Here is a 25,074-nt window from a genome sequence, read left to right on the forward strand (position 1 = left end):
GATTGTAAGTTTGTTGGGGATATTCTTTCAATCAGCATTTTTTCTGCCTTAATGGTGCGGTCTACCTTTTCTTACCCTCATCCACTGCTATGTATGGCACTTGGGTTTCTTTGCTCTGTTTGTATGCCTCTCCATTGAAATATTGCTCTGTGCTGGTTGTGTGAATCCAATCACTGACACAGAAGTTTGCAAAGGTATTTATGTTGATATTGTGTATTTTGTGAAGTACTTTTTGTAATTTGCTAATTCATTTTGTTAGTGGATTCATTCTGTTTAAAATTAATATAAACTATTTCCTTTTGAGGAACATTGCACTGCCTATAAGAGCTTCCAGGATCTGTTTTCTGCAGTAAATTTGAAGGGGTGAGCGTGATTTCTCCCCTGTTTTTATAAGGTTCTGAAGGACTCTATTGTGGAATATTTTTTGTAATAATATTTTCGACTGCTTACCTGTGGCTATGTTAGCACTACTGGTAGATGCATTGCTCTTAATACATTTGTTTTTAGTATTAGATTTTGGAAGAGGGTTCACACTTTTTTTTCCTGCTACCAGGTTCTGTTTTGCTCAGTGACTGTATTAGGTGTTTAGTTTGAACTTTTTGTACAAACTCTGCTAGAGGTGGATGACTATTTTGCAAGCATTGAGTTTTATCTGCTCTATTTCGTTTTGGTAGGCATTCTCTTTTGTCTGTTGGAGAACTAAGGAAAGTGTGGGATTGGGAGTTGTGCAATGTATCTGTGTGCACTGTGCATGAGTGTTTTAATATGAGGTATATGTATTTATTTTATTTTTTGCATTTTTAAAGCGCTCACACAGCCCGTGGGCATCGAGGTGCTGTGACAGGAATTATTTGTTTTAGTTGCGTAGTTGTTTGTATAAGTTGCATATTTATAACATGCTAAAATACCCAGGGGTTTCTAAGCGCGAACCCAGGGATCGAACCTGTGTTGCTACGTGTCGTCTTGCTTCCAAGGTGAGCATGTTGCCGCTGAGCTATCCTCCCATATACATAGAGGTGTGTGTGAATGTGGAAAGGGCTGTTACTTTTGGTTGGGAAGGTTGTACTGGTATCTGTGTGAAATGTTTGCTTCAGTGTATATGACAGTGTATTGTGGCCTGAAGAACTGAGGACATTACAATGTTTTCACAAAACTAGTGGGTGTTACCATACTGGTGTTCAGATGACAATACAAAGGGTGGACTTGCTAAGGTGCAATGTGTAAGAGTGAAGCAACTGCTGTTGGGTTAGATAGAATTTACTAGGCTACAATACACCAACACTGCACTGTATGAGCACCAGGTAGAACACTACTATAGTACTGCACTTTATTTGCTGGATGTGGAGAGTAGGTTTCTTCTGAGTTTTATCTTCCAGTAGAGACATCACTGGCTTTTAGGAGGCTGTTCTTCACTGCAATTGCGAAAGAAGGAAGTTAGTGGGTATGTGTGTTAATGGCACAGTAATAGCACTAGGAGAACACACTATTTCAGATTATAGGAGGATTTGTTGGCAGGAAGAGTTAATGTATGTGTTCAGTTGTACAGCACTGCATAGGAGTGGGGAATTGGGAGCACCAGTATCATTGCTATTTTGGCCAGTGCTGTAGTCATAACTGTGCTCTATTGGGCTGCAGTTTTGCAAGTGTGTGAGATGCTGTTGCACTACTTGCTTTGGAAATGGATTAGTGCAAGTCCTAGTAGGGTGGGAAAAGGGCAGAAGGATGTACAGATTGGAAAGGAGAATGTTACCGTATGTGGAATTTTATTAACCTTCCCACACATAGATGCTTGTTAAATGAGTGCAGAAATCCTTTCATGTTCTTGCATTTATTTATTGAAATTTACAGATAGCAGTGTTGCCAATGTACACACACATTTCTTTACTTTCCTTACAATGGTGCATTTTGGTAATTTTGCAATGTATGTACCTGCCATGCTTTGCTAAAATACATGTAGTTTCCCTTTTCTGTGTGAATTCTGGGCATTTAACATAGGATCTGCCATTTCAATTTGCTGTGCAAATGTTCCCAATGTGGTTTTCTTTTTTTGTTTTACAACAACAACAGAGAGAGTGGTGATACAATTGAAATATGTGGATTTCAGCTGTTCTGCAAGTCGGCATTGAAAGAAAACGCTGAAAGCACACAGCATTGTAAGTAAGTGATTGATGTCAGGAGATGGGACAAATGAGAGTACAATTATTCAGTCAGTTATGCTGGGTAAGTGGCAGGCAGCTTGTTCATATGCATTTGTGACAGAGTTGCAAATGAACTCCACAAAATATATGCAGACCTGTAGTTTGTGCTGATGGATGTACGTAAGCGTGATAGTGCTACATAGCTTATGACTTCTTTAAAGACTGTGTTACCAACATCTATTAATGCTTTATCTATCTTGTGATTTGTGAATGGTAACTGCGTATGCTAGAGTTAGTGAAAATGGTTCTCTGCGTAGATATATGTTTTTGAAAAAAAGGAAGCGGGCTGTGAGCGTCCTATCCTTTTAACTTCCGATAGTTTGTCAAAGAGAATATTGAAAAATGTAATGTTGTTGTCACGTGGGTATGTTTGAAAGCCAACAACTGTACCAAGTGCTCCATTAACTAGTCCTTGTTTCATGTCAAGGTTACGTTTAAGCATTACTCTACAGTTTAAACATATTTTTAATATTTTCTCCAAACCAGCTGTACGTCCAGTGTATCTATGGAGCAAATTTCAATTATTGGTTTCATTTCATTTTTCAACATTGTTTCATTGAATTTTGAACAGCTTGCAAGAGTTGGCATCAAGGATATACAATTGCAATTTTGTGTGATAATTGTTCCATGACAGCAGTAGCACATGAGTTATGGCCATAGAGGGCATGGATGTGCCTGGTTTTTATTTTTTGCATGTGCTTGTTGAGATAGTACACCAACTCTAATACTTTTTAAAATGTTGGCGTATGTGAGGTCTGCAGACTGGCGCATGTTTTCTGTTAATTCTCTGTATTGGAAATGTTGCCAATGGTTGACATTTCTTATGCTGCCAAGAGTTTTATGGCACAGTTTGTGCCTTAAGGTTTTAAAAATAGGTTCAGCTTTTACTGGTGTCAATTGAAGAAGATCTTAGAAAACAATAATGGGTTTTCCTCCAAAGGGCTGGTCGTAGTCTGTTTTGAGGTCCACTTGTTATCTGAGGTGAATCAGAACCAACATTAGGTTGGAGACCATGCTCACCTCATCTATTAGCAGCAATTTCATTTGTTTGAAAACGCTGGATAGTTCCATTGCAGCTTCTGTGGAAAGTTTGTAATATTCTAATTTGTTTTGGTGTTCTACTGGAAGGAGTAGTAATCGGTGTAAAGTGACACCACCTATGTTGTAGGCAGCTAAACCTGTGGGGACATTTACAACAGCTGACAGTTTGTTGTTTGTCAATTGTTGAAGGAACTTGCTGATGATTTTGATTAAGAATGTGTTGCCTGAACCAGCTTCACCAATCATGTATAGCATTATAGGTTTGTAGTTTTGTTCAGTTTTTATTTTCATGTTCCACACCATGTTCAATTTGTTTTGTTATTTCTTGGAAAATGCCACACTGCTCATTGTTCAGTTGTGATTTTAGTACAGCGAAGTCTTCTGTAGCTTGTTCATACTGACACATGGTGTTTTCTACTTCTATCATGGCTAATTCTGCCTCATTTGCTATTAGTGGCTGTTCAAGTGGTTCTTGGCTACCTGTTACAGAAGGTTGACTACTGTCGGGCGTGTCCACTTGTAGTTGGGCCTGGAGTTCTTCTTTGTGTTGCTGTTCATTGTGCAACATTGTTTGGTACTGTGTAACGCTTATGTCTGTTATAGTTCTTTCTTATGCTTTGAACGCGTCTTCATAGGAGTCATATGTATCCACTAACTCTTCTTCTTTTCTCCATGGTTTAAAAAGTTGTAGAGGGACAGTTAATAGAGTTCTTTATGTTGAGGAGTTTTTAATGATAATTTGATATGATTAATTAAGCTGTGTTTGATAAATTTCACTAAGCTGTCTTCAAAATGTAACACTCTGTATATACCTTTCTTTTCACCTTGTTTAACATTATTTTTGTATGTGAAGTTTTGGGCTATGTGGTAGAGACACATGGTTTCCAAAGTAGTACTCCTGCTTTGGGTAGTATGTGTCTAGTATGTTTTTCAAAATGTCTTGGCTCTTGGGATCATTTTTGGCTATTGTTTCTATGTCCTCATATGATTTGAGAACTCTTTTTCTAGATTTAGCAGGACCAAGACTTAGCCATACTATATTGTCAGATTTTCCATACAAGGCAGTACCCATTAAACGGTCTGCAGCTTCATAGCAGCCACATTCTCTATGAGAGAGCATTTTTATGCCTAAGCTGTACAATTTCTGTGCTAGTGTTTTGTCAGATGATATGTTATCCCATAGGTCCTGAAGCTCTGTTTTCTCTGCTTAGGTTAAGTAGGCTGTGACATATCGTGCAACTGCAGTGGAATTGTCTGCAATGTACTGCACATCTATGTTTGCATTCCATAGGAGGGCAATGATTGCATTGTAATCATTGATGTATTTTGATTCTTCAGTTCTTTTTATGTAATATGTGTTCTTAGGCGATTTACCTTTGACACTATGTATGACTGAAGACATGAAGTTGTTTACTTGACCTGTTGCTGAAACTGGTCTAGGGAAACCATAACGGCATTTGGTGTAGTATTTGCCTTTTTTTTATAAATTTGCGACGGTAATATTTCCCACATTTGTGTCTTTGAAATTGTAAAATGTGTGCATGAAGGGCACTATGTGTTGTTTTTGTGATGGGATTTCACAAGTGACATATTTTTGGATGTACTGCAAAACAGTGGCATCACTGTCCTGACCAAATTTAGGTGCATCTTTAATCCATAATAGCATGTGGATGTGTGGTGCTCCTCTTGCTTGGTATTCTTTTCTCCAAAACAAGTGTTGAACTTCTCCTAGGGGAGGAACAGTCTTATTACAAATAAAGTGTAGCATAGCAATGAAGTGATGATGGAAATATCTTGATACATTCACAGGATCTAGAGAGCATAGTTCTCCTGGTGTTTTTACATCTATGTTTGTTTTATTTTAGTTTTCTATGCGTAGGAAATCGTGTAAATCTTCCCATGCATATTCGGTACACCTTAATGTAACAAACCAAGTGGGTGGGCCAACGTTTCTTATCATACAGCGTACATCTCTGTGACATCGGAACCAGTATTCTTTTGTACCACACATGTTTGATAAAGGATTTGTAATACTTGACTGTAAAACCTCATCTTTTTCTTGCACTTTTTGTAATAATTGCGTAGCTGACCTATTTTGAAAATTGGTACCTGATTTTAAAGTGTATGCAACTCTGTAGCATAGAGTTGCTAGTTCACTTTGAAAGAGAAGGTGACATATGTATTCCATGTTTTGTCTGAATCTGGTGTTGTCACAATACATTCGTAGAGAGCATTATTCTGATGCTGTTATCTAAGTGGTTCTATCATCGTACTTTCCTACTTTTCTAGCAGGAAATATTAGAGGAAAGGCCTGTGCTTCTGTACTTTTTTCCCATATGCTGATTGGAGATCATTTGGCTTGTCGCATTTGGTACGTTTCCAGTGCATCATCTTTAGCGTCTTTAGAGTGTAAAGGATGAATTGTATAATGGTCTAAAATATTGGATTCTGTATCAGGATTTAGAGGTTCAAATTGACCAGTTTCTGGTGACTCATAAATTATTTCAATGGTTTCTCTCAGGTTTTCCTCAATGTTAACTTCTTTGTAGTATTCATTGTTGTTTTTTAGATATTGCAGGGCTTGTCTAACTTTATGTGAGTCCACTAATTCAGAGGGAGGTAATTTTGCTGTTTTTGGTTGGAGGCGTATTATTGCTTGAAATTGGTGCACTGTTTGAATTATGATGCTCTCATATAAATTTAGTTGTTGCAGGGGTTTTGGTAGTGGGAATAATTCCAAGTTATGTGTGATAGCATGTGAAGGTGTTTGGTTGTTGTCAAGTTTTGCAGTGCAGTAAGTGCAAAGTATTAAGGGGTCAGTAATGTCATATTTGTATTCTGCTATAAGGTAGAGAGCTAATTGGAACCATTTAGAATCTTCATTGTCTTCTATTTTGTATGTTATGTCTATAGTTTTTGTGGTACTTTTATAAGAAGTCCTGCGGCAACACACTGACACATGGTTTGGTACTTTTAAACTTAAGTATTTCGTTTTTGTAAGCGTTTAATATAAGGTTGCTATTTGTACAGTAGTTGCTAGTTTGTTGTACAGCTATTCCAATTTTGTAAGTGGCTTTCAATTCCAAAATATTTTCTTTGGATATGCTCTATTTCTTCAAGTAGTTGCTTAGCTGTAGCATGTAGAAGATAGTTATTTAAATTGGCTATTGCTAAGTAGAGTTTTTGGACTAGATTTCTTATAGTTGAATGATGTGCTGATATAATGTTGATGTGATGGAAGGTGCTTTTGCAAATAGGTCCTGAAATGCAGGCTAATGAATGTCCTTGTAGTCCTGTGTATTTGCGCACTGGACAGGCATCCATATGTTAGTTTCATTTTGATTTTGTCTTTGCTTTTTACATACTGATTGAGGAACTGCCGTAAAGATTTGAAAGGTTTTTTGGCAATGTTACACATTGGTGTGCACGGCCATTTGTAGACTGAACATTTTGCTTGAGTATAATGGGGAGGTGATTCAGAGTTTTCTGGGGATATTTTTGTTAGCAGGGTTTCTTGTTCCATAATGTTGTTATTAAGTTTGTCATACCCTCGTCCACTGCTATGTATGGCAATTGGGTTTGGTTGCTTTTGTTTATATGCTTCTTCATTAATATATGGTTCTGTGGTCATGATGTGACTCCATTCACCTCCACAGATGTTAAAGAAGCTATTTGTGTTGATATTCACTTTATTGAGAAGTCTTTTTTGTAGTTTAGTAGCTAGTTTTGTTAGTGGTTTCATCCTGTTTAAAACTGAAATAAATAACTTTTTTATGCATGCTTTGTGCATGAATGTCTGAGTAAAGTTAAATCCTTTGCTTTCCAACTGGATTGGCCCCAGACCTTCTAACTTTACCTTTTGAACCACCCCAACCTCTTTTGAACATTTCTACAAAGACTTGAATGCATTTCTCAACTGTGTGATCTTGGGCACATTTCACCTTGCTCCATTTAAAGTGGGCTTGGCCTATGAACTTTGGCTCTACAGTAGACTCTGCCTTCACTAACTTGTTTTGGTCTCTGAAAAGTGTTGGGAACTGTTTTATTTTTATGACCTGCCTTTTTCTCTCCCTTTTATTTAATTATTGGAGTGCCATCTAGGTTACGCTCTCACCTCAGTTTTGAGAAAAAGTGGTGTTTTGACTTAGACTTGTCTAATAATTCTTAAGGGAGGTGTGTATAATTTTTTGATTGTGTTTTGAACTTGCTTTGATTAATAGTGCTAGTGTAGTTTCTAAAGTGTGTGTTAAATAAATAATTATATACTTTTGATACAAAGCTCTGGTCAGTGTTTGCTTGTTCTACTGTGTTTTTAGCCCTATTGTGTATCCGCTGTATACTGCCTACCTCTTCTTGAGAGAAGTCTGACTGCTCACCCACAGCTACCAGGTAAATCTGGGTGGTACAGACTGCTACCAATTGGGTTTACTGCTTACTCCTGTAGTGTTAATCTTTTTGCAGTGTTCCCCAAGGGAACTGCACAGGATTCTGCCTAACAATGGGCAGCTACATCAAGTTGTGAAGGCTATTCTTGTATTTGTGTGTTACTATACTGGACTTCAGTTGACAATATAAAGTATGTAACTGGTAAGGGGAAGCACTAATACTACATCTAATGGTAAAGGGTTGATATATGTGTTTCTTGTACAATACTAAAATGCTAGTGTGTTTGAATAACAGTTATAACATTATGTTAGTTTTGTACTTACTTTTTTGTATGAAAATAGTAGGTTTCTTCTAAGTCCTTGTTCGTACTTTAGACACTGCTGCTTTTCAGGAGAGTGGTCTTCACTGAAATTGTAAAAGAAAGAACTTAGTGAATTTCTGTGTTCATAGCACTTTTGTTAATGTACACACTGTTTTGCACTTTGCTTTGCCTATGTGCATTCTGTATATTTTATTTAGAATCTTTTAGTTGAATATGTTTTTGAAATGAGTATAATAGTTATCATATAGAGCACACTTGTTTTTTAATGTTATGTTAATGGATGTTAAGAGATAGAAGAAATAATCATATGCATTTTTCGCGATTTTTACAGAGTAAATGGCAGAGATTGACATAAAAGCATTCAATGTATGGCTTTGTGAAGGTGTTGGAAATAAAGCAGAAAGAATTCATGTAGAGGCAGTGGTGTTGTTTGATCTGGGAGCCTTTCTAATGATATTGTGTGCGCGTGTGCTTGAATGAAGATGTATGTACACATCCTGGCTGCGTGTAATTTTATAATACACTGGACAGTCATTTTTATACAGTAGTCTCTCAAGGCTGGACTACTGTAACAGCCTCTATCTTAATCTGCCTGCCTCCACTCTCCGCCCTCTGCAACTTATCCAGAACAGAACTGCGAGACTTGACCTTGGCCTCAAGCCCAGGGACCGTATCTCTCCAGGACTGAAATCTCTTCACTGGCTCCCAGTGGCTGCGAGGATTAAGTTCAAAACCCTCTGCATTGTCCACAAGGCCTTCTGGGGCCTGGGACCTAAATACCTTCAACTCTCTCTTCCTAAATATCTTCCTTCACGAGCCCTTCGCTCATCCGTCTCCAACTCCCTCATGGTCAGCCGCTTCTCGAAGCAACGAGCTGGGGGTAGATCTCTCTCCGCAGCAGGGGTCTCCCTCTGGAACAGCCTTCCTGCCTCCCTGAAACTTGAGGAGAACCATCTCCGGTTCCGGAAGCACCTCAAAACCTTCCTCTTCGCTTCTGCCTTCTCTCTCCCTCTCCCCTGCTAAACCTGCTTAACTCCCCACTGAATTCAGCACTAAACCTGCATCTGGGCCACTCTCAGCAACCTCGGTCCAGGGCCCAGCCACTCTCCACTTGCACTGCCTCCCTGGCTCCCCCTGCACTGTGGGACTGTCCCTGTATCCCTACAGCCCCCTTCCCAGCACTTGCTCTGCACTTACCTCACACTTGCCACCAGCTGGCCCTTTTTATTTATTATTTATTATTTATTATTTTTTACGCTACTTACCTTGTACTGCACTTTCCCCCCCACCTCCTCCCCCTGCATTTCCTCCTTTTCCCCTTACCTCCGCACTTGCGCGATCTGAATGACACCTGGCCTAGTAGGATCGTTTGTCTGTCTTCCCCTTGTTTCCCTCCCTCCCTGCCTCGTCGCGCCTTGAAACACTTGTGTATAGGCGCGTTACAAATACCATATCATATCATATCATACTGTTATTTTTCCCATCTTGTAATATGAAACAATGGGCCTCATTACGAGTCAGGCGGTCCGGAAATAACGGTGGTGGTAAACCTGCCGCCACCGTTGTTTCCGGATCGCCTGATCTCAAGTCCTGCAGGCGGAGGTGCCATTTCCGCCAGGTATGACCTGGCGGGGTTTAACACTGCCCGCCTGCAGGCGGACGTGGAAACACCGGCACCATCACGAGATGGTGCTGGTGTTTCCAAGGTCCCCATTCCCATTGAGTCCTATGGGACTCAATGGGAATGGGGATTTACCGAATTCCGCCTCTGGAATTCCCGGGTTACTGGGGTTGTAATGCCCCAGTAATTCCGGGAATCACGGAGGCGGAATGGTAATTCAAGTCCGGCGGTAACTGAGCCAGAAAAACTGGCAGGTTACCGCCGGACTCGTAATGAGGCCCAATATTTTTTTAGATAGGTGTGTGTGTAAACAAACATTTGGAGATCTGTAAGGTTTGCATTTGACACTTCATCATTGTAGGTGATAGAAATGACAGTAAGTTCATTTTACAGTTTATACAGGGTAAGTGGCAGTTACTCTGTTCATATTTTTATTTATTTTATTTTACATTTTTAAAGCACTTACGCACTTACGCAGCCAGTGGGCATCAAGGCACTGATACAGGAATTGTTTGTTTTTTAGTTGCGTAATTATTTTGTCTTAGTTGCGTATTTATGATGCGCTTAAACATCCAGAGGTTTCTAAGCGCGGACCCGGGGATCGAATTTGTGTTGCTTCGTGTCGTTTTGCTTTCAAGGCGTGCACGTTGCCGCGAAGCTATGCTCTCGGGATGTATTGTATTGTATTACTAGAAGAGGTGTACATGTACTGTGTAGAAAATATTCATACCTGTAGTCTGTGTTCATGAATGTGGATGTGCATGAATCTGCAAGTAGAAATCTTGGGAAGCTTTATAGTAGTTGTTGCTGTAGGTCCTTTCCAGTCACAGCCGAATTGTACTGAAAGTGATCAATAGTACATCTAAAATGCTGATCTGTGATGACTGAGTTAGATGTAGGGTGCTTAACAGTAGCCAATGAGGAAGTGGTACAGAGAGTGTATTGGAAAGGGTAGAAGTGCTGCCCCAGTGTTACTTACATGCTCCACGGACAGCGTGGTTTTTCGCAGACAGGACATGCCACATCCGGGGTTCCCGAGCATGAAGCGGGGGTGTACTTTCAGGATTAGTCAATCAGGTGTTGAGGTTCTGCTTCGTATTGAGAGGGACTGTGTGTAATGAAAATGGCAGAGGAGCAGAAAATCAGGGTGTTGGTGGTTGGAGATATGTTTTTGAATGGTTTGGAGCAGTATGCTGAATCTAGGAATGTGGCTAACCATTTTGACACAAAAGGAGTGGATGTGGTGTGGAACACTGTCCCTGATTTGAATTTGCAGGCCATTCTAGTAGTTTTTCAGGATACGGCTAGGTTTCATAGTCCACATGTAGTTGTCCTACATTGTGGTTCTATGCTTTTGGGCTATGTCAGTGCCCCTACTTTGTTGTAAGATCTGCAAAACTTGGTTCAGGCAATCATGAAAGTCTTCCAAATGCCAAGGTCATTTTTTCTGCTTTGTTACCTAGAGGAGTATGGGAAAATAGTTGTGTTTTTTGTCCTCAGCAAAATATTGCTAGGTGTGCAATCAACCGAGGCATGTTTGCTTTCATGGTTAGAGCTAGTATGTTCTTGTGTAATAATGAGAACATTGAGTCTGATAATGTTGTTTATTTTAAGAAGATGGCATTTCTTTATCTTTTATGGGAAATGCCATGCTGTTTTGGAACATAAGGGTTGTTTTAGAGAAGCTCATGTGAAGATTTTTGTAGGAAAATAAGAAAAGAAAAAAACAAAAGAATACAAAATAAAAGGTGTTTCCCAAGCATCTGAAAAAAAGGCTTGTTCCATAGCCAACCTCAAAGGGGAAGTGGGGCACACTATTGAAATTTTCATTCCCCATGCTCAGATTTTTCAATTTGTCCGCGTACAGTGCGGTTGTTCGCGGGCAGCGCGTATTACATACAGGGTATTTTGGGTTCCGGGGCATGCAAATGAGACTGAACAGAGAAGGGATTGGTCAATAAAGTTTACTGGGTGTGTTGTGTAAGGAGAGAGTTTGTCAGCAGGTGTTTTTCCTGAGATAAGAGCAGATAACCATGGCTGTGTGTTTCAGAAAGCAGATTGTTTGGATTTTGGGAGATTTGTGGATAAATTGGTTGGAGGTGCATGCGGATAGCTATGGAGTGGCTGCACATCTTGGATTCTCTCATGTGGAAGTGCACTGGTATGGAGTGCGTGGAATAAAGTGGGTGGAATTGGTACCTCTCTGTGCTTCTTTGGTGACACAGCGCATCCAGACATTATTATTATTCATTGTGGAGGGAACAAGTGTCTGGAATCTCTTTGCAATTTGCAATGAAAGAAGGACTTGGGAAAGTCCTGGACATGTATCCAAACTCCAGAGTAATTTCTTCCTGTATTGCGCAGAGACAAATGTGGCTGCGTTCTTTTTCATTTGGTCCACAAATGGAGAAAGCAAGGTGCAATGTTAACAAGGCTGTTTGTGCCTTTTTGAGAGATGTTGGTATGTCCTCTTTTCAGAATGAAAATATTGTGTTTTGTAGCACACACATTTTTCGCAGAGATCGAGTATCTTACTTATGCTGGCAATCAGATTTTTCTGTGAAATATACAAAATGCATTGCAACCTTTTTTGGAATTACAGCAATCCATTTTGCAGTAGGTGCTGACCATTTGAAGTTTTTGAAACACAAAACAACACCACAAAAAGGCTCTTTTAAGAGCCACCACTTCCTCCCAGTGCAATGGTTGTGAGAGGGCAGACCTGCACAGTTTTTAGATGTCCGCAGACTTCTAAAAAATGCACATGGCCATGCACTATTTATTTGTCACTTCTGTTTTTAAACTGTGAAAAGTGGCTCTGAAAAGAGCCTTTTTTGTTTTTGTTGTTTTACATTTTTTTTTTTTTAAACATGACACACAAGGATAGGAGGGGAAAGGAGGGTACGAAAGGGACACCAACCACGTGGATACGAACAGGCAGGTGTAGAGAGGAAGATGTAGGGTGGGCCTTATTCAGGCAGGTTGCAGACCTTCTCATGCTCCTTAACCACAGTCTCGAAAGCAGTCCGAAGGTTCTCCCCACTGCAGAGTACTGCATCGCAGTACATGTACAATATTGTGACCATCAAAACGTAAGGGTCAACAGCATCATGAATGGCCTGTGAGGCAGCTGGAGGGATGCACTGTCCCACAGGAGTGTCTTTTGTGGTGACAGTAGCAGAATCGGAGGATGCTGCAGAGGAACTCAACCTACTATGTTTATTGCAAGGTACAACCTTATGAATAGCCCCACCGTGGAATGACTTTAGGTGTCGCTTCATTGATGTAGTGCCGAAGCTATATGAACCAGCCTTGCCACGACTCAGCACCATGCGGCACTGAGTGAAGACCACCTTGTTCGCATGAGCTTTTGACTTTCCATCACGGTGGTAAATAAATGCCACACCCAAGACTCATGATGAGTGTTAGTAGTAGGGACTTCCACTATCTCATCCTCTTCATCCTCTTCATCCATCCCCACTGCATCCCCATGCCTGTTCCCCTCTGCAGGCCCTTGGGGATGTGGTGGTGGTGGAGGGGTTGGGGGTGCTGATGCGGAGGCAGTAGCAGAAGAAGCAAATTGGGATGCCATCTGGAAGGTTAATAACCAGGAATTAGGAATGAGGAGCCAATTTTCCTGTTGTAAATCTTGGGAATCCAAAAGCAGAATGACGATCAGCTCTGGGGTGTGGCCTTTTATAGGGGTGCTTCGGTGCACTTTGCAGACACCCGCGCCATCCCCGAACATTTAGAACACCAAGAACGGGCTCAAAAAGTTCCAAAAAGTATGTAGATTGGCAGGGACATTGTCTGGGACATGTGCAATGGTGAAACTTTACTGTAAAATACCTTGGATTGCTCAAAAAAGCAGTTTTTAAATGTTTGGGGGCCCGGACAGTGTCCGCAAATAAGGACACATGGTCAGCGTGGGTGCGGTCACATGATGACGTCGCAGACATGTTCACAAATGGTACGGCTGTCCACAGGACACCAAATGCACAGTGACGGTTGTGCGCATGCGCACAGGTGTTCTATGGACAGTGTTCGGTCCCCGAACTAATTAAAAGTGCGACACACGTGCAGCGGGCAGTTGCGGAGAGGCAATGCACTACGTACCTCATGATATTTGTTCCAATAATCCTTCACACTTTTTCATTAACATTACTATTAAAATCCCTTGTACAGACTTTTCATGAAAAGTAAATGCACATGTGATGTCATCAGTTGTGATGTCATCAGTGATGTCATGAATGACATTTGTGATGTCATCTTTGATGTCCTGGGTGTTAGTTTTAGCAGTGCACAGTGGTGGCACAAGTTATGGTTGCTTAGCTTACATAACTTGCAAATGTCAGTGTTTTTTCAGTTTTACTTGGAACCATAACGTCCCTTTAACTACATTTTTATTACTGAATTTCATAGGATTTTATTCGCGCAACTTAACCATAACGTCCGTTTAACAACGTTTTTTTCACTGAATATATATATATATATATATATATGAATATATATATATATATATATTACATGGACGTGGTAGCGTCCATGTAGTTATGGTTAAATTGGTGTTTCCATAGGAAGAGCACTTTTTGGGTGGCTTATAACTTCGCTGTCTCTGGACGAATCCTCACCAAACTTTGCAAAAAAAGTATATGGCCCACTCTGAATTTTTTAGCAAAGTTTGGAGAGGTTGGTTAAGGGGGGGAAAAGTTATAGGGGGGTCCTAAAACTTTTGTTTTTTCCCATAGACATAAAGGGAAAAAACTACAGCCCAAACCGCTGGACGGATTTACACCAGTATTTCTTTTTAAAATGACCAAAATGTAAGGCAAAAAAATTAGTGATATCTCCGTTCACTTCGCGGACAGACTTCCCTGTTCGCTCCACGGACAGTGCCCCGATTGGCCGAGCGGCTTGCGCGATGTCCGCAGACATCCGACGTGTTTGCTGATTGGACGGCGTGGGGCATGGAGCGTGTCAGATTTTTGGTGGCGCCCACCATCTTGCATTCGCAGACGACCGCCGACAGCGAGGTGAAAGTTGGTTTAAAAATTGTATTTAGTGGAGTGTGTTGGTGTGTAAGAGTGTTTGGGGAGGGTGGGGGAGTATGAGATAGGTGCAATGTTGTATTTTTTTTATGTGCTAGACGCTTTTTTTGTGTTTGATTTGTCTGCGGACAACACGGCTGTTCTGAAATGTTCGTAAATAAACAGAATGGATTCGGTGTCAAGTTGAAAGTGTTCTAAGAAGACGTGCAGGGTCCTGGAATGTTCGCAGGGGGTGTCCTGAAGACGTTGTCTGTATTGTTCATTGTCAAGCTGAAAGTGTTCTAAGAACACTCGCGTTGTCCTGAAATGTTCATACATAAAGAAAATGGGGGTGTCCTGATGACGCTGTCCGTATCGTCCTCTGGCAAGTTGAATGTGTTCTAGGAACTTCCTTGTGCCCGCGGACATTAAAATGGTTGAAATGCTTGAATCTATGGGTGTGATATGCTGCGGTGGTTGTGGCCAGGGTATAGAATGTTGGGTGCATGGCCATCAGTGATGTCATCAATGACATTTGTGATGTCATCTTTGATGTCCTGGGTGTTAGTCTGAGCAGTGCACGGTGGTGGCACGAGTTATGGTTGCTTAGCTTACCATAACTGGCGAATTTCAAGGGTTTTTCGGTTTTACTTGGAACCATAATGTCCCTTTAACAAAGTTTTTTCACTGAATTTCATAGGTTTTTAGTAGCACAACTTAACCATAACGTCCCTTTAACAAAGTTTTTTCACTGAATATATATATATATATATATATATATATATATATACATATGAAATATTCACACTTTGACATAAGAGCCAGAGTCCAGATTAGCAAAGAAATAGCCCCTTAGCAAACATCACCTTCTGTTATTTGAAGTGCAGAGATTTCAAATGTTGTATTACAGAAGGATTTGTATGCCCCCTTTGTGACCCTATGTGCTACCACTATGAAGGCTGACATGCATTGAAAGTGCGCATTTACTCGTTTGAATGGGTTGCACCTCGATGGGATCCTTTTCCCATGCACAATTAAATAAGCAAACCACAAGTAAATGCAAACAAATCCAAGTAGAGTGCAAGAATATTAGCCACCTTAGATTTGGTGGAATTTCACATAATGGGAATACCCCTTGGGGAGGGGGATGGTGGGCTTCATAATCCTCTAGAGTTCCTCCAGTAACTATATCCCTCCATTTCTGTGCTATCCGCTTCCAAGAGCGTTGGTGGGGAAGTACTTGAGTTGTTTCCCTCTGCAGCAAATGTCATGCTGAAATCATATGATCAAGCACAGTCTTCACACTGACAGTTGAGTGACACCTAGAGGCTGCTGTGATGGAGGGTGTGGTGCCCACTTAGTGTCCGACAGTCAGCAGGTTACTAGCACATGTATCAACAGTATCCAATTGGCCTTTGTAATCAGCAGATGGTTGTGGTGGAGTGGTTCTTGGTTCCCCAATGTCCCATACATATGCCCCGAGAAGTGACATCCACTGGCAAGAAAAGAGAATGTGATCACATTTTTACTCCAGTTACTGCTCTTTGAGCATACACTGTAACAGCAAAATGCAGAAGCTTCTCCGCTTCCTGTGGTTAAGAATGCCTGGGGAAACCAATCTGCTAGCGAGAATCATAAGTCCACCCAGGTGCAAACAGTCAAAGAAAGCACAACTCTGTGGGTGTGAGTAGCCAAATATATTAAACCGCCATGGGCACGCTAGAGTGTGGGTGTTTGGAGACTATAGCAAGCAAATTGTGGGTTAAGTTGCCTATTTAGAAGCGATTGGCAGTATTATTATTATTATCATTATTATTATTATTATTATTATTATTATTATTATTATTATTATGCCAATTATTGAGTGCTGACCTACAGATGTATACAACAATATAGATGCATAACGGAGCACTTTTCATAGTTAACAACAGAACAGATATACAGCATGGGGTTGGATATAGAGCGGCACAGAGGAGGGGTACAGCTATATCGGATGGCGGGGTGAGAGGGGCGGGCGGCGTCTAGCGAGTCAGGTGGTGCGAGGGATGATGTGGTGGCCTACGTGTTGAGGAGGGGAGACTCCTTGAAGTAGTTGGGTCTTGAGTTCTTTTTTATTATTATTTATTTATTTATTGAGCATTAGTTAAGCGCCCTATACAACAGAATTGTGTTTCGAAGTGCCACAAGGCTAAATGGGAAGGGAACAGGGGAAATAATAATGGCAAAACTGTAAAATATGGTCATCTTCCTACTAGGCCATGCAACATTTGGAGGTGCAAGTGCAGTGAGGAAAAGTGCAGTAGAAAGGGGGGAATGAGGGGGGGAATGGACAAGTGCTGATGGAAGGCCTGGGGAGGAAGTGCTAGGGGGAGCCAAGGAGGAGAACCTCAGGTGAACCTAAGAGGTGGGATACAGAGCCACCAAGCGGGGTGGCTGGTATCGACTGGGAAGAATGGCCTGGAATCCTCTGAGATTCATGAGGATCAGGCCATCAGTCACAGCAGCAGTGGGGTGATCAACACGGAAGGGAAAGAAGTAGAGAACAGTTTTGAGCAGTTTCCAGACCTTAAGGAGGTCTTCATCAAGTCTCAGAGGGCAGGGAGGCTGTACCACAGGGAGGCACCAACCTAGGGGAGAAACATGCCCCCCACTTTCTGCTTGGAGAAGTGTTTGACAGTCAAAGAGTTGGATTTAGAGGAGCATAGGGCTCTAGCAGGGGAGTATTTAGGGAGGGAAAGTTGGAGATAACGTGATCACAAGTCCTTTTGGATGACGCAGAGGGTCTTAAATGTGATCCTTCCAGCCACTGGGAGACAGTGGAGAGATTTTAGAGCTGGAGCTATATGGTCCCTGGGATTGAGGCCAAGGATAAGTCTTGCAGCCCTATTCTGGATTAGCTGAAGGGGGCCTAGGGAGGAAAACAGGAGACTAAGAAAGAGGCTGTTGCAGCAGTCCAGCCTGGAGAGGACCAGAGCTCTAGAAACATTGAGCTTCTTGTCGAAGGTGAGAAAAGGACGAATGCCTCTGAGGAGGTGGAGCTGATGTGAGGTGTGAAGGAGAGAGTAGATTTAAGGATGACCCCAAGGTTTTTGGTCTCATAGGATGGCTGGCTAGAGGGTAGGAGGAAAATATGGAGCAGGTGTCCCAATGAGAAGGATCTCCATCTTACTGGCATTAAGACATAGATCATTGGCTGCACACCATGACTGAATGGCAGACATACAGTCAGTGATCAGAAAGGAAGAAGAAAATATACTAGAGTTAAGTTTGAAGGAAAGCGTTGTGTTATCAGCATAACAGTGGAACTGAGGGGATTTAGGTGGAAATCAGTTGATCAAGAGGGGCAAGATAGATATTAAAGAGCCATGGCGATAGAATAGAGCCCTGGGGGATGCCACAGGTAGAGAAAGAGTGGGTGGAGGAGAAAGGGCCCATTTGCAACGAGGAAGGGTGGTTAGTGAGGAAAGAGGTCAGCCAATCCAGTGCCCAGCCAGGGATGCTGAGGCTGTCACGGATTTATTTAATGAGGGTAGAATGGTTGACCGTGTTAAAGGCAGAGGAGCGATCAAGGAGAATGAGAAAAGTGGGAGAGTTGGAGTTGAGATTTGCGAGCATGGTTTCACAGGTGTTTAGGAGAAAAGTTTAGATGCCTCTGGATGCCTGGACTACAGATTGATGGTCATGAAGGCCATCAACAAAATCAGTGAGCAGGGTCAGCTGTGGGAGGACCAGCTTCTCCAAGCGTTTACCCAGGAAGGGGGTAGTGGATACAGGGTGATAATTAGCAAGGCAGGAGAGAACTGCAGACAGTTTTTTTAAAGAGAGAGTGCACAAGGGAGTGTTTGAGGGATTGAGGGAGATGTGCCAGTGGTGAAGGAGTGGTTACAGAAGTCAGCAAGATCAGGGGTGAGAGAAGAGATATTGTCCTTAATGGTTATGCAAGAGCAGGGTAGCACCTGTTTAAAGGAGACCTTCATAGAGTGGACCACTTTAGAGACCTCATCCTGTGCTATGGGCAGGCAGGAGGAGAGTGAGGTGTTGGAAAGAGAGGAACCAAGGGAGGCAGGGGAGCAGACACAGGATTGGTGATAGGGGTGGGTCAGAGTGAGGACATGATCTACTGAGTTTTCGATGTCTAATGGGAGGCCAAAGGGGTGCAGAGAGCTGGGAAGGAAGAAGAGAGGTGGAGAATTCAGCTTGCAGATTTTCAAAACTTCAGCTGTGTTGTTAGTGGCTCCATAGATCAGGCTTGGATGTGGGCAGGCAGCAGATCAGTTTGTCAGAGGGTAGGTCCAAGGTTTACCACTTCCATTCAGCAACTCTCCACTTGCGTCTCAGAGATGCTAGATCAGAGTCGTATCAGCTGTTGTTCTTGAAGACAGTTTTTAGATGGATCATCATGACAAGGGCAAGGATGTCAAGGGTGTTAGAGATGAAGAGGTGCAGGTTAGCAAGAACAGAGTCAGAGGGAGAGTCAGAAGTTGGGGTTTGAGGGGATATGAAGGTGGAGGTGAAAGCCTTGACTGACACTCGCTTCATAAGTCGGATGACAGTGCTGGGGTGGCTTGGATAGAGGTCTAAGGGGCCCGAGGTCGGAGGAAAGGAGAGAGTGATCGAGCCAGGAGAGGGGGGTGGTGACCGGATTAGAGATACAAATGTCTCCAGCAATGAGGGCATCCAGAGTGTGACCAGCAGAGTGGGTCGGGCCGAAAGGGAGAATAGAAAGGCAGAGGGAGTCACAGAGAACACACAACTGAGTGGTGGATGATTCAAGGGAGTTAAGGTGGATGTTGAAGTCACCAAAGAGGAGGAGATTGGAAGACGAAGTTGAGAGGGTAGGAGGTTCCATAATAGGCAGAGCAGGCTTGTTTATGGTCCTTTCCTTTTTGCAGCAGTGGATGTCAGGTCTTCATGTGTCCTGGCTTCTCGTGGCACGCTGTCAACTGGTGATGCTTCTCCGTTGAAACTTACTGCCGTATAGATAATGCAGCAAGACTTGAAGGGGATTTGTGTATGCAGTGGGAGCCAGTGCAGGTCGATGAGGGCTGGGCTGATGTGGTCATATATATGACCCTTGATGAGGTGTGCAGCCATGTGTAGGACACTTCTCAGGGGCACACAATCAGACAACGGGAAGCCTTTGAGGAGTGCATTACCGCAATCCAGTTGTAATAGGATCATTGCTTGAACGGTGGATCTAAAGCTGTCTGGAGAGAGGAAGGGCTTGACTTTCTGCAGGAGGGAGAGCTGATACAAGCTCCCTGGGTTTTCTTATCTATGTGTGCCTTGAAGGAGAGGTGGTTGTTGATGTGGAACCCGAAGAACTTGGAACAGGAGGTGAGCTCGGGTTGGAGCCCTCAGAGTTCATGGTTAATAGTCAGGTCCGTATGTCTGGGTGTTCCATGTTGTTGGTGAGGAGTAGGAATTTGGTTTTGGATGGGTTGATCTTCAAGTATCCACTGGACATCCAAGACTGGATCAAGAGGAAGGTGTGAAGGGCACTGGAGGTGAGAGAGGGAGAAGGATGAACAGCAGATTGTAGGGGTGGAAGGAATGGAAATGCTGCTGGTTGTGCCAGAAGGAGGGAATACAGATATGTCAGGAGATGAACATCAAGTGGCAGGAGAATAATGGCAGGTGGTGGCATGCAGAGCATTAAAAATGTTGACAGGAGATGAAAATCAGGGGATACAGGGGATCTTAACATGATGGGAGGAGAACCAAAGCTGATGACAGGAGAACCTAAGGAGGCAGCAGGAGGAGAACATCAGATGGATGCGAGTGGAAAAAATCAGGTACTGTCAGTGGGGATCATACCAGAGAAGACTCTAATACCCAAGAGATACCCAGGAATTGTGTGCCCAGAAACAGTAAGGATAGGAAGAAAGAAAAGGATGGGAATTATCCAAGACAGAAGGGTAGTGATGGAGCCACGATCTGAGGGGATAAATGCCATGATCAGAGAGGACACACCCATGGCAAGGCTTTGAGGTAGGCCAGGGCAAGGGACACAAGAGAGTTATACAGGAGTTGCAGAGTGTAGACTTCAGAACCCAAAGTTGTGAAGATATATGTCCTATGAGAGCAACACTGTGAGCACTTGGGCCTGGGTTTCTTGGCCAGCCTACCACTTGAAGCAAAATTCCATATGCTTTCACAACTCTTGGCAGGGACCCAACAACAAATAATCATTCTGCAGACGGTGGCAAAGCTGATTGCTTTAAGTTTCCAAGAGGAGGGAAGCTGAATTACGATTATTGGACCACTGGAAAGACGATTAGTGCTGGATGCTTAACCCCAAATCCTCATGAACATTTGAGGGACAACTGAGAAGGAAAAAATTGTGTCAATACTTATTTTGTTTTGGTTTCTGAGGAGACATTGTGTTGAGGAATATCTGTTTTCCTTCTAGCAGCTAGACTCTTATGTGAAAATGCCAATTCGTATTTATTTCTTCATTTATTTTTATTTTATGCATTTATTTATTTTAAGCATTTATTTATTTGATTTATTATTTGTATTCGTAGGTCAGATAATTGTATGCCAAAACACACCAATTGTTTATAATTCAAGGACATTTAATAAAACATAGTTATATGTATTCATGTGTCTGATATAATAAATTGAGAATACGAACATAATATGATTCTTTTCTTCCAGGAAGGACATTTGAATCCAGACGTTTTGATGATAATGATGATGACTCAGATGAGAATGGCCCTGATGAAAGAACTGCAGAAGGTGGTAAATTATGTTCAGCCTTTCAAATGTTTCCTCTTATAAATAATTGCTTCATTATATTTTGTCAACCAAATAAATAAATAATAATAATAATAATAATAATAATAATAATAATAATAATAATAATAATAATAATACATAAATAATGAAAATAATAAATAATGAAAATAATAATAATGACAATGATGTGGATAAGAAGAGCTGTAAAGAACTTGTACTTTCTATAGTACTTGATCCCACAGCTATTTAGAAAAATAACATGCTTAACACCAATTGTATGTTTCTTTTAATTTAGTTTCTTCTTGATCAAAACTGAGTCATACCTGCTGGGGTCACGCAGATATTTGCCATCATTTAATTTTTCACTACACTTTATTGTCAGTTAATGAACAGTTAATCTCCATCTCAACTATCTCCACCATGCTCTCTCCATTATTAATTACATTGTCGTTCACTCTCCATCCTCCTTCCTTTCTCTCTCCACCTCTGTCTCTTTTTCTACCTGTGTCTCTTTTTACATCTGTGTCTCTCAATTCTCTGAAACCGACTCACTCAACCTTTATTTATCTGACTGTCTTTCACTCCATTGTTCTTCTTTCTTTCGGCAATTGCATTTCCTCTTTCTCACAATCCTACTATCTTTCTCTCTCTACTGCATTTGTTCATTCCTTCTATCATGTCGCTCCCTCTATTCCATTTATTTTCTTTCTTTCTTTCTTTCTTTCTTTCTTTCTTTCTTTCTTTCTTTCTTTCTTTCTTTCTTTCTTTCTTTCTTTCTTTCTTTCTTTCTTTCTTTCTTTCTTTCTTTCTTTCTTTCTCTCTTTTCCTTGAGCTGCCTTTCTCTCTCTTGTTATTTATCAACTTGATGCTACATTGCCAAACAAAATCAACTATATCTGTGGCATCATCAGGGCTCAACAATTCAGAATAGCTGTCTGCTAGGGTGTTCTCTTTCCTCCATCCTTTACCCAATTGTTGCCACCAGTATCCACAGTGCGAGAATTATCTGGAGTACGTGTCCAGGGCCGCAGGTGCAATGTTCCATAGCAGAGAGCACAACTGACAGTACATTTGATCAGTAAAAATTGCTAATTATGCATGTACTCAGTATGTATCACTAATGAGTTTTCAACATTTTAAATTGTATGAAACAGAGCACATTTTGTGTGTGCTTTGTCTGTAGCCAGTCCCATAGCACAGCGAGTAGAGGGCTCGCTTTGACAACTGTGCAGAACCTACTGAGCAGCTTCGAATCCCGGCAGGGCCAAACACAGCCTTGGCTTCGTAGCACTATATAAACGCTAAATTATTGTTATGCCATGTGGGGCTCCGAGGCCAAGACACTACCATTAGCATGCATTTAACTTCCACCAGTAATTTGCCTGGTGGAGCTCACCATACATTGTGACAGGTTTTAATTAATTATTCACTATTCGTACCAGAGTCAAACATGTGCAGGCATGTGGCTGGTTTGCAACAGAGTTTAGAGCTTAAGCGGGATGGAAAACACATTACAAGAGCAGGTCAGGTTATGAAGTCACCATCTTTAAACCCCTCTTTCTTGTAACCCCCAGATCTTCCCTAAACCGGATTTCTTTTTTATATTCTTGTGTTTACTATGCCAAGCTATTACATAGCCATTTAAATTCACTATTATATATATAGATCCATTGTAATAGCCTTTGAACCCAAGGTACTCATGGGAAGTCATCATTAGTTATTGTTCTGATTGCAACACCAGTCCTTAAAGCAAAGAGATGGGAATCATAATAAAACCCAATTTCTTAGTGTTTAATATTTAAGGATTTGATGTTATACTTATGACACAAAGAAGTCTAAAGACATTCAGAAAAGTATATACTGCAAAAGAAAAAAAAGGACCCCAATGTTACTAAGACACAGTTCAACAACACATTTCCACATGATGTTTAATCAAACTATTTGCATTCCAACATTCACATACATGTCATCTAATTCATTTTACATGTAATACTCGGATATTTATTGGTTCTGATTTAGCAAAAATAGGAAACAGGATCCTGGCTTTGTGCAGCCTGTTTTAGTATGAGAAATGCAAAGTTAAATGAAATAGAAAAGACAAAAAGTATTGAGGCTATAATGGAGCATCCAACAGACAGGCCTTTTACGAAATGTGGGCTTGAAAACTGCTGTAGTCTAAACTAAATTAAACATAAACTAAATCTAAATTAACTATATGGATACATGTGTGCCCATGAACTAAATGGAGCTCATTTTCTATAGTGGCATAATGTGAATGGAAGATGTAAAAGCCTTGAGTAAGACGTTAATGCTTTTGATTCATGCCCCGCCATATTTTCAGTCATTTATATGGCATAGTGCCACTTGAGTTTCCGCCACCTCCTTTCTCTCTGCCATAAAAATGCTCCAGAATTTGGAGCATTCATGCCATCGCATTGGATGGATTTCATGCCATCGCATATGCTGGAGATCCCTTTGGGGTCCTCCTGCTTTATGCACTAGCATAAAGACGGCAGACCCCATAGGGTTCCATTGTAAATGCTGCCTGACAAGCATGCATGGCAGGAATTATAATTACAATTTTTGCTTACCATATGCACAAGTTAAGCAGTGTTTACAATTCAAATGAAACCCTGCCCAACCTGGCAAGTGACGTCACAATTAAAAGTAAATGCTGCCTGCCATGCGAGCATGCCAGGCAACGTTTAAATACTTTGCACAGCTGAGTGCAAAAGTACAGGGTAAAATGAGGCATACGTACGTATATGCCGTCTTTTGCCCTGCACTTTTTCATTCTGTGTAGCAAATGATGAACATTTGTTGGTGGAAAGTCATTTACGTTGCAATGCAAATGTAATGGTGCCCCTCGGTCAAATTACACCAATAAGTAAAAACGACCTCCAATATGTGTTTTTAATAAACATGAAAGTATGATTTACAAATGAAAGGAGAGTCAGTAAAAGGGGTACACATCGCTTGCTCTGTTCAGACTCTAGAAAAAGACACATTCAAGATTATCGTAGACAGCCCTGCCCCCTATTTGTAGCATTCAGTGGCCCCTCATCTCACTGAACTCCTCCATCACTTAAGAAATATGCAAACTTGGATTGATATCTGCGTGATTCTTACTGGACAACTTGACAAAGAAATCCTTTCAAAGTTTAGATTTCACAAGGTGGCATACACAGATATACAGCAAACCAAAGGGGTGATGATTGGAAGGTTTACAGTGAATCTTAACCTCTGACATTACTCTATGAACCCCCCCCCCCAGACCACCATTCTTCACCTGCAAAGCAATTACAAAAAGGGGAAAGGCCATATGCAAATCAGCTAGCCCACTTGCACAGCAGCTATGTTTCGCCTAATATTGAATTTAAATTGTAGCGCTATAAAATAAAAGTTCAGTAAAAGTAAAAACATATCATAGAACAATCTCAGTTCATAAATGAAAGCAGCCAACACTGTATACATCAGATTAATGATCAATCCCTATTAAAGGCTGTACACCATTGAAAACATTTTATTGCACAATAGACAAAAAAGCATGAAATGAAGTATAGTTTCTTCTACCACTGAAGAGCAAATACATCATCACCTGGGGCCCATCTAGCAACTACGGATCATAAAGGAAAGCAACCTAAGTCTCAACAAGTAAAGATGCGATGTCAAAACACATCAAATCAGCAGTATTAGCAAGAGACAAATAACATTGAACCATAGTTCATGTGTGTATTG

The 25,074-nt window shown here is 41.3% G+C and overlaps 1 protein-coding gene across 1 annotated transcript in view; it reads left to right on the forward strand.

The window, feature by feature from the left end:
• The window catches only part of LOC138480534 (uncharacterized), a 1,133,492-nt gene that overhangs the window by 911,050 nt on the left and 197,368 nt on the right, over positions 1–25,074 (forward strand). The window contains exon 10 of the mRNA XM_069612286.1: positions 21,256–21,336. Within this exon, the coding sequence (XP_069468387.1) occupies positions 21,256–21,336 (81 nt within the window). The remainder of the gene's footprint in view (positions 1–21,255; positions 21,337–25,074) is intronic.

This window comes from Ambystoma mexicanum, chromosome 5p, assembly GCF_040938575.1.
Source record: "Ambystoma mexicanum isolate Mex_15411 chromosome 5p, UKY_AmexF1_1, whole genome shotgun sequence".
In the NCBI taxonomy this organism is placed as follows: domain Eukaryota; kingdom Metazoa; phylum Chordata; class Amphibia; order Caudata; family Ambystomatidae; genus Ambystoma; species Ambystoma mexicanum.